Below are 10,307 nucleotides of genomic sequence, written 5' to 3' on the forward strand. Positions count from 1 at the left end.
ATCCCAGGTGCTCTAGTCCTTCGGGCCCCTGAGGTTAGCACCTAGACGTTAGGGTAGGAGGCTTTTCAGAATGGTTGGAGTACGAATTTAGGGCCATTTCAAAAGGAGATTACCATGTAGATGATAATTATGAAATTATAATTAGCTAGCATGCTAAGAGACAAGTTCAAAGGCACACAGCAAACTCTGGTCACCTCCAAGTTGTCCTTGGCACTCAATCCAAGAAAGGAAGGCATGCTAAGGGGGTGAGATGCTGGGGTTTTTGAGTGGCATTGGGGGTTCAGGGACTGGGAAGGAATTCTCCCACCCTCTTTGCCTCTTTGCTTGGCTTTAGGTGGTGGATTCCTATGCCACCAGGGGGCAGTGCCTCCGCATGCACCTGGACCCTGTGCTCCTGTGCCCAAGAAGCCCCACCAGGGCCAGTTGATAGCTAGACAGAAATCTGGCCTCCATAGCCCGAGGCCCTGTGGCAAGCCAGTGCCCACACTGCTCTAGCTTTGCTGACTTCTGAGTGTTCCTCACAATCCAGCCACCCTGTAGGGAGGCTTGTCCATGGGGGAGACTGACACCAAAAGAAGCGAGAAACTTGCCCAAGGTAAAATCTTGAGGTCATAGTGAGATAAGATTGTCAGATAGAATACAGGATATGCAGCTAAATTTCAATGTCAAATCAATCCATGAATCATTTTTTAGTGTAAATATGTCCCAAAAGTTAGTGTACAAGAGAGAATACTTACACTACAAATGTAGTATAAGTACAGATGTGTTGTTTATCTGAAATTTAAATGTACTTCGTACCTGTATTTTCATTTGCTCAATCTGGCTGGGCTTCCCAGGCTCCTGAATCCCACTGAGCTGAGCACACTCAGCAGTTTCTCTGCTCCCAAGGTGGCCCTCCAGAAAGCTCAAATTTCATCACAGCTGCTCCACTCGATCTGGGAAGGGCTTCTTTGGGGCCCCCAGGAATGCAGGCAGGGCCTATATCAGCTCTGGTTCCCAAGAGCTCGGCCCCAGCGCTGGACAGGTGAGGTGGGGGCAGGGGGCAGGCAGCCTCAGACCATGCCGCCCTATCTCAGCTACTCCTGGCCCCTTCCTTTCCACTCTCTCTCCTTCCTTCCTTCCTCCCTTCCTCCCTTCTTCTTTTCCTCCTTCCTTCCTCCTCTTCCTCCCGCCTGGCCCAGGGGCTCTGGGGGAAGAAGAGGCTATTTGTAAAAGGAACCTTATATAAACCTGTCCTGATTCCTTTTACAAATAGCGTCCTATTCCCCCAGGGGCTCTGGGGTTGTTTCCTAGAATGAAGGGTTCACCACAGGTAGTTGTAGCAATCAGGGTTTTCCAGAGAAACAGAACTGATAGGATGTATATATGTATGTATGTATGCATGTATCTGCATATGCACAAGTATATAGAAATTTATTTTAAGAAACTGGCTTATGCGATTGTGGGGCTGACAAGTCTGAAATGTGCAAGGCAGCCCAGCAGGCTGGCAACTAAAGGAAGAGTTGACATTGCAGTCCTGGGGTAGAATTACCTCTACTTTGGGAAACCTCAGTCTTTGCTCTTCAGGCCTCTCAGCTGATTGTGTGAGGCCAACTCACATCATCGAGGATGGGTCTCTATTTTATTTCAAGTCCACTGGTTGTAGATGCCAACCACAGCTACAAAATGCCTTCACAGCAACACCTAGATTAGTGTTTGATGGAGTCACTGGGGACTAGAACCTGGCCAGGTGACACATAAACTTGACCATCACAGTGGTCTAATCAGTAGGGAAGCTGAGGGAGAATTGGGACTTAGAAGGTGCAGGGCCTGAGGCCCCTGGGGGTTCTAGTGGCTGCAGTCAGGTCCCACCTCTCTTACTCTTCTCTCCCTTTGTTCTCACGGCTCCTGCCTAGGCTGACCTACTTCGGGAAAAGGCTGCCTCCCGTGTCTGGGGACTCTGGATGGGGGAGGTAGGATACACTCTCCAGAGAATCCCTTCTGAAGGTGTGGTATGGCCTGGATTGCTAGGACCTAACTCTGTTGCGGCCACTGCTGGCTCTCGGACCCTGTGCCAATCCCTGTTTCTTCATAGAAATGATGGAGGGTGGACCCCACCCTTCTCCCCATGGGCTAAATATGGAGATTCATGAGCCAGAGCAGTTCTCACAGGCAAAGGCACGGAATTTTATCTCTTCTCCTAAGTTGCTTACAGAGTAGCAGAGGAGAAGGCCACGGACCTAGCCAGCAAGATACAATAGAAACAGAAAGTACTGTGTCCAAGGCCTCAGCCTAGAGAGGGAGTCTCACTCCACCCCCAGACCTGACTATATCTTCCTTGAGCTCCTGTTTCCGGAAGAGGTGATTTTCTGAGTGTGACTCCTCTGTTCCTGGCACCCTGTGCATCCTTAGCCATAGCTTACAAGAGAACAGCTGGTTGTGATGGCAGGAGGCCCTCCCGACACCAAGGCGGAGATGGAAATGTCCCTGACAGAAGAACTGAATCATGGACGCCAAGGGCAAAACCAAGAGCACCTGGTGATAGCAGGTGAGGATCCCCTAAAATACCCCTAGGCTACAGCCAACTGTGTAGATACGTGTCTATACCTGTGCATGTGTGTGTTGGAAAAGGTGCATGTGTGCATGGAAGTGTTTGCACATCTGTGCGTTGGGCGGGCTTCGAGGATTTGTGGGTTGATGGTAAGGGAGCTAGGGGAAAAGGGATAGATGATGTGAGCATTTTGCCCTGGGAGGGAGGAGGATGGGAGCAACATGTGTAGTCCCTCTGTCTCCCCCTTATCCAAGCCACCACAGTCTCTGTTGCAAAATACTCAGAGGGCTCAAATTATGAGACCAGAGATCAATTCTCTCTCCCAATCCTCTAATTCATTTTCCTGCCATTTGGAGGAAAATCCAAATTCCATGATCTATAAGATTGTATCGGCCTCCCCAAAACATTTCATGCTATGATATAGACAGAAAATACCATTTGTATAGCACACAAAGGGATCCAGATCACATTGCATTTATGTTTGTTCTTACAATGCTCCAAGCCTGCTTCTTCCCCCAAAGACCTTGCATTTGCTGTTTCCTCTGCCTGGAATGCTCTTTCCCTCAATTTCCCAGGGTTGGGTCCTTTTTTTCCTTCAGGTCCCCACCTCAATTGCTGTCTCCTACTTTTCTAGGAGGAGCCCTTTCCTTCCACTATGTTACCCGTTTTGATCATTTATGGAGCCTGCATCTCTCTGTCTGCATTTGCAAGGATAGATTACTTTCTGTTTTACACCTGTCATGCCCCCTTATACACAAACAGATGGTTAGTTCCTTGATAGCTGGAATCTTGTTCTTGGTCATTGCTCTCTAGGTTACTGCAGAGTAACCTAGTCTCGAGCTCAGCCCTCAGGAAATTCTTGTTTAACTTTTGAACAGATGAACAAACTGTTCCCAGGTCAGCTGGGATCAGCTGATGGACAGTGGTTAATGGGTGCTGAGTGATTCCCAAGAAAGCTGGAGACTCTGTCTTCTTTTTGGTGTGTTTTGTGCCCAAGAAACCCTGGTACAACTTCTATGGGTGCTCCTGGGGCCTCTGTTCTTCTCTCTAGAAATGATGGAGCTTGGATCTCGGTCCCGGGGTGCCTCCCAGAAGAGGCAGAAGTTGGAACAAAAAGCTGCTGGCTCTGCTTCAGCCAAACGAGTTTGGAATATGACTGTCACCCGACCCAAGAAAATGGTACTGTATGGGGTCCTTAGCACATGGTGGCCAGGTTGGGTTTGGGAGTACTGGTTGTAGGGGCTCTAGCCTGACCAGTTCAGGCAGGGCTAGACGTTTACTTGTGAGGAGGAGGAAGCTCCTGTGTTCCAAGCTGGCAAATGAGGACAGCAAGGTCCAATTAAAGGTCAGGGTCATCCTTTCCTATGCTGCGGGTTCAACCTCGGGAGTTCAGAATGCCTGAAACAAATAGTGCAAGGGGAGTACATAAATACTTTACTCTGTAAATCTATTGTGTGAAATAACGCTTTCCTGTATTTAAAATTATGTGTGTGGTACGTGTGTGTGTGTGTGTGTGTGTGTGCATATATACACACAATAAGTCAGGTGAGGCTCCTATGCTTTCTCGCTGTTAAGAAATCCAGTCAAGTGGCCTGGCATGGTGGCTCATGCTCGTAATCTCAGCACTCTGAGAGGAGGAGGCGGACGGATCACTTGAGGCCAGGAGTTCGAGAACAGTCTGGCCAGCATGGTGAAACCCCGTCCCTACTAAAAATACAAAAATTAGCTGGGCATGGTGGCACATGCCTGTAATCCCAGCTACTCAGGAGGCTGAGGCATGAGAATCGCTTGAACCTAGCAGGCAGAGGTTGCAGTGAGCTGAGATCATGTCACTGCACTCCAGCCTGGGCAACAGAGTGAGACTCTGTCAAGAAAGAAAGAAAGAGAGAGAGAGAGAGGAAGGAAGGAAGGAAGGAAGGAGGGAAGGAAGGAAGGAAGGGGAAAAGAAAGGAAAAGGAAAGAAAGAAAGGAAGGAAGAGGAAAAGAAAGGAAAAGGAAAGAAAGGAAGGAAGGAAGGAAGAAAGAAAGAAAGAGAGAGAGAGAGAAAGCAAGAAAGAAAAAGAAGAAAGAAATCCAGGCAAGTGAATCTGACTATTTTGTAGCCAATCCTTTTAAGCTACATTCAATATGGGTGAAGGAATGTTCTAGAACAAATAGTGGCTGTACTGTTGCAAATGATATTGGGAAAACACAGTCATTTTGGAGAGGGAGGAAACCTGACTATTCTACAGAATTAAGTGAGTCCCACAGTTCTGTATCCAATCATTTTAGCTAGCTACATTCACTGTAGGTAAGGGAAAGTTTTAGAAAAATTGTTGTTATGCTGTTGCAAAGGCTGCTGGGAAAAGGCAACAGGATTGGAGAGGGAGGGAGGCCTGACTGCTCCAGGAAATCATGTGAGTCCCACAGTTCTGTACTTTAAGCTACATTCATTGTGGGTGTTGAATGTTCTAGAAAAATGCTGGCCACATTGTTGCAAAGCATACTGAGCCATTTTGGAGAGGAGGTAGACCTTACTGTTTTAGGGAATCACGAATCCCATCATTCTGTAGCCAATGCTTTTCACCACATTCAGATGGATGAGGGAAAATTTTAGAAAATGGTGGTTTTACTGTTACCACAGTGAAGTTTGAAAGTTACTGGGGGGCAATAAGGTTGGAGAGGGAGGGAGACTTGATTGCTGAAATGATTTATTGGGTGGCCCCAGTGAAGAATGAGAAAAAAAGCTTCCAGCTTAGAGGTTTCCTGGGAATAAAAATAAGTCAAATATTAAGTTGACTTTTTGTGTCCAAAGACAGAAGCCAAATCAAGTTGCTCCAGGAGGTCAGGCTCCTGCAAACCACTAACGTCCCTGAGACTAGGGGGGATACAATCTCTGGTTTAATTAAAGTTGACTACAAGGGCTAGAGGTAGACTGTTTGAAAATATAGACATTATATTGAATTTATAAATTAAATTTAGAAATTTAGAATTAGGAAATCTAATTTACTAATTCTATTTATTTATTAACTCATTCATTCCTTTATTTTTGAAGAAAACAGTTAATGGAACTGCTTCTAGGAGAACCATAATATGCAAGGGTGAGAAAAGTTAATAATGCTATCCTGCTGACTTGGAAAAAAGTAGTGTGCCTTTAAAATTGCATGGAAATTAAAATAACATTTTTTGAAATGATTAACAGAGAGAAGTTGGGACTTGGTGTGTTAACAACAAACTATGTTATCTGAAACAAACAAACAAATTCCAGCCATCAGCCATTCATCCTTATTTTTTGCCTTCAAATCTCTCAAAATTTTTTTTGTCCTTCTGATTCCAATTTATAGGAAAATCAAGCAATGGTCTGAAAATTCTTCTAAGAGACATCATTGATCAAATTATAGTCACGGGGTCTCCCTAATACCCATTATCTTTTTAATGCAATTTTGGAAGTATCTTAAGAAAATAAAATATTGTGACCATGAACTACGGTTCATAAAAAAGTTCCACCAATATCTGTGTGCTCCTCTTGAGAAAGATTAGTTATGCATTATTGCAACAAACAGAGTGCAGTGGCAAAGTTCTTGTGAAAATTCTTTACACAGAAATTAATCCACCTTCAGTTTGATGTTGTTACTTCGGAACAGAAGAGGGCTGCAGATATTTCTCAGGTGACAAGTGAGCCTTGGTTGTCTATTTTTTTGTAAGAATGAGGCAAATAGAAGAGCTAACCCAGTACTCTGCGTGCCTCAGTCAGGCCTCTCAAATGACAGGCTCTACTTCAGCAGGGTGAGTGGGTAAGGAACTGGCTGTCATGTGGGGCACCCTGAACCCTGCCAGAATGAAGACGGTTTTATTTTGTGTCACTTTCACCCCAGCTTTCTTATTCATTTGGTTCAGGTTTTGGCTTGGCGGTAAGTGCCTGGTTGCCAACCAGGAGTGAGAAGTGTGGACGACTGCTTCATACATAGATCATTAGTTAAAGGCCCTGTTTTCCTCCCTCCCCTCCTTTCTTGTGATATGCCGCCATTGTCCTTGCAGGTCTAAGTCCTCTCTGGATGCTGCTGGCGGAGGCCTCCTTTGTCAGCTGAGTCCCATCTGCTTCCCAACCACACTGAGGCCTAGTTCCTCCATGGACACCTCCTGGATTCCAGAATTTTATTGAATTCTTTCATTAGCTGATGCCTCTTGTGTTGTCTTCTTTCTTATGGGTTTATACTATTTTACTGTCTTCACTGGCACTTAGTGGAGCCTTAACAGGAAGGAGTGTTAAATATGAGGGACATCATAGTGTAATGGCTAAGAGTATAACCTCTGGACTGAAATGTCCTGGGTTCAAATTACTTCTCTGCTACTTCCTAGCTGTGTGACTTGGACAAGTTAATTAACCTCTCTGTGTTTCAGTTTCCCCTACTTTCAAAATGGGATGATAATGATACCATTTCACAGGGCTGTGATGAGGAATCAATCACTTAGTATTGGTAAGGGCTTAGAGAATGGCATGGTCCCTGGCATGCGGTGTGTGTTAAATAAGCAGCTTGTGAAACATTTCATCTTGAACTGGAAACCTAGAACTATGATTTGAGCCCAGGCAGTTCTGGCACCAAAAGCCACGCTCTTTTCCTCTATCCCCCACTGACTCTTCAAAGGCATCAGATAGCCCTGGCCCAAGGGCTCTGGGCCAGAGATGTACACGCTAGGGAGTTGTTGGCAGATGGATAAAAATGAAAGCCACAGGGATGGCTGGCTGGGCTTACCCAGAGGAGTTGATGGTTTCCCAGTAGCCAGGGTTCTAGCCTTAGCCCTGACATTTACCGTGCATCCTCGGAAAGTAAAGGCATCTCGCCAGGCCTCAATGGCCTGGGCTGCCAATCAAGGTTTTACATTCTCCTTCAGCAGGTTGCTCAGCCTCTCAGCTAATACCTGCATGTGAAAGTTCTTGCAGAGGACAGGGACCCCTGTTACTGCTCCTCTTTTGCCACAGCCTGCCTGGATGACCAAGAGCTACCGAGGAGCATGGTGTGGGTGGGGTGGTGGCCAGCAGCCTATGTGGGGTTCTCAAGCTTTCCTAGTGGCCTGAAGCTGCCAGCCCTTGATTCCAGAGACCAGGCACCATGTGACTCCCCATGGGGTGCACCATTGGTTCTGGGCAAACTGGAGAAGCCACTTATGTGGGGTTGGGCAGGCTACTTTACTGATCATTCCTTTCTTCAGGGGTCCCAGCTGCCAAAGCCCAGAATGCTGAGAGAATCAGTCCATGGGGATGCTCATCTCCAGGAGTACGCTGGCAATTTCCAAGGCATACGTTTCCATTATGATCGGTAAGAGCTGAGGGTCTGTGGGCCCTGGCTGCTCAGACGGGGCCCAGAGTGGGGCAGAGGGGCTGGTGAGCAGCCTGGCCAGGATGGAGTCATGAGGGCCTGGAAAGCCTCCCTGTCAGAGACCATGAGTACCCTGGCTCCCTGCCCATTTGGGGCATCCCAGTGCTCTGCAGCCTAGCCGAGTTGGGCTGGACTGGGATGGGCCAGGCTGGCTCAGGCTAGCTCAGGCTGACTCCCAGCCCTCAAGGCCCTAGGCCCTCTTTACCATGGAAGAGGACTGGAGGCTGATAGAGTCACTGTCCAAGATCACGACCTTACCTGCTTGACCTCACTGCCTTCTTGTGCTCCCTGCCAGGTCCTGCCAGGAACCACCAGCAGCTTTGACCGTCTGTCTTTTTTCTCTCCCAGCAACCCAGGGACAGATGCAGTGGCGCAGACTAGCCTGGAAGAGCTCAATGTACTGGAGATGGAAGTCATGAGAAGACAGGTGAGGAGGGACCCAATTGGTGGGTGCAAGCAGGATCAGAGTGCCTTGGAGTAGGCAGGGCTCGACAGCTGGGGTCCTGTAGTCCCTTACAGTCATCTTTCCCTTCAGCGCTGGAGGTGGGGCAGATTCCCTTCCTCTTCCTCCTCATGCCCATGGCTCTGACACCCCGTGTAGATGTCCAATCTCAAACCTACTGCTGTCCCTGAGATGCTGGTAGGGAATAGGGGCAGATAAAAGGTGGAGGAAGAGGGAACACACAAGGATAAGGGTTCTATGTCCAGAGAGAGAGAGTGATACCTAAGGGTCTGAGAGAGGGGTTGCCTTTGTTCAAACCAAATCCAGACCTTCTTAGGAGGAGACCCTTTCTTCCTCGGCTCCCCGGCGCAGCTGGAATGGGCTGGTCTCTTCCAGAGAAGGGAAGTGAACATCAAGGGAGAAGGCAAAAGCGGGGCCTGCAGACGTAGCAGCCACGTCTTTGGTCCCGCGGACCTGGCCCAGCCCCCTGCTTCTCACTAGGGGCGCTCCCCGCTCCACCGCCAAAGGGCAATCAAGCCCCTTCTTGCTCTAACTTTATGCTTTTCCCATGGCTGTGCTGTGGGCTTCCGGAAAAGAGCCTCGCTCAGCAGCCCTGCCTTTGACTCCTCTGCAGCTGTATGCAGTCAACCGGCGTCTGCGCGCCCTGGAGGAGCAGGGCGCCACCTGGCGCCAGAGGGAGACCCTGATCATCGCCGTGCTGGTGTCGGCTAGCATTGTCAACCTGTGGCTGTGGATGAACCAGTGATCGCCCCAGCGCGGCCTCCGTATTGGAGCCCTCCCTGCTTCCCCTTCTTTCTTTCCTCTTTCCCCAGGCCGCCATTGCCCATGCCCCTTTCATCTCCCAGCAGCCCTCAGGAGCGTCAGGATCATTTTCAACTCTGGTTAGGCCTCCTACCTGGGGAGGCCAGGTCACTGCATTGGGAGGTCCTGGCTGCTGCGAAGGTGGAGGAGGACTGCATGGGCTGAGATGCCACCCTTTGAAGGGTGAAAAGCATGGCGGCGTCTGGGCCCCACAGTAACACCTTGCCTTCCTGACCTCGGCGGCCCTTCTGTTCCATCCTCTGTGGGCAGGGGTGTGGCTTTGTTTTCCTCCCTCGTTTGCTTCCACCTCGTGCGCAGCGCTCCGCAGAGACAGCATGCTCAATAAAAGTTTAGCCATAGCAGCAAAACCCTGTGGCTGAGGTTCCTGTGTCCAGCACTCATTTGGGGCAACAGTGGGGGTGGGGTGCACTGGGAAACAACAGCTCCTCTTCACAAAGACCTTGTGGCTGGGACTGAGCCTCTGCCATTGCCCCAGGGGCCCTGGTTCCCTCCTCCCTTTCACCTCCCCGGCCTCACTGTCCCCAACCCCAGCTTTGCAAAGTTCTTCCTCTTGGGCTCATGCAAACCAGTGCTTGTGGGGGTGTGGTTCTGAGAGCATGTCTGCGCTGTGTTGCAGGGAAGCAATCAGAGGAAATCTCCTGAAAGGGACCAGAAACCTCACTTGCGCAAGAGGAAATTGAATTCCAGAGAGAGGAAACATGTCCCTGGGTCATCCAGTGAGACAGGGCCTGGATGTGAGTTCTCTGGCGTGAGTTCTCCTGAGTCCTACGCTAGAGCTTGGCCTGCCTCCTGCAGACAGACTCACTGGAGATGAGGTCCTGCCTCAGCTCTGGAGGCTGAACAAGAGCTACACATACCCCTCACCCTACCCACCACACACTCTGGGTCCACAGCCCATGAAGCACACCTCAGACACGGTGAATAGCTGGGCTGTCCAGTGGGGCTGAGCCTGAGAGGTGGAGAATGTTTCCTGCCATGTGGGGGCCTGACCACAGTGCAGATGTGCCTGGCTGCAGGAGGCTTGTGGAAGAGCTGCAACCCCTTTCCCTGGGACCAAGGGCTCAACACACATGTCTCTGACCCAGAACTTTCTCATTGGCTTTAGTTGCTAAGTGCACCTTCCCTAATCCCCCAA

At 49.2% G+C, this 10,307-nt stretch overlaps 1 protein-coding gene across 1 annotated transcript; it reads left to right on the forward strand.

Moving 5' to 3' along the window:
* Positions 1-1,993: 1,993 nt before the first annotated feature.
* Positions 1,994-9,519, forward strand: FATE1 (fetal and adult testis expressed 1). The gene is made up of 5 exons (XM_054471885.2): positions 1,994-2,527; positions 3,582-3,709; positions 7,721-7,827; positions 8,236-8,314; positions 8,964-9,519. The coding sequence occupies exons 1-5, from the start codon at positions 2,422-2,424 to the stop codon at positions 9,093-9,095; spliced, it is 552 nt and encodes a 183-aa protein (XP_054327860.1). The 5' UTR covers positions 1,994-2,421; the 3' UTR covers positions 9,096-9,519.
* The last annotated feature ends 788 nt before the right edge of the window (positions 9,520-10,307 follow it).

This window comes from Pongo pygmaeus, chromosome X, assembly GCF_028885625.2.
Source record: "Pongo pygmaeus isolate AG05252 chromosome X, NHGRI_mPonPyg2-v2.0_pri, whole genome shotgun sequence".
Classification (NCBI taxonomy): domain Eukaryota; kingdom Metazoa; phylum Chordata; class Mammalia; order Primates; family Hominidae; genus Pongo; species Pongo pygmaeus.

What these genes read in the sequence shown, in the direction of transcription:
- FATE1 (XM_054471885.2), top strand. Translation starts at nt 2,422, where the DNA reads ATGGCAGGAGGCCCTCCCGACACCAAGGCGGAGATGGAAATGTCCCTG. An exon ending in AGAGCACCTGGTGATAGCAG is followed by an intron (nt 2,528 to 3,581) that starts GTGAGGATCCCC and finishes TCTTCTCTCTAG; the next exon opens with AAATGATGGAGCTTGGATCT. An exon ending in ATACGTTTCCATTATGATCG is followed by an intron (nt 7,828 to 8,235) that starts GTAAGAGCTGAG and finishes TTTCTCTCCCAG; the next exon opens with CAACCCAGGGACAGATGCAG.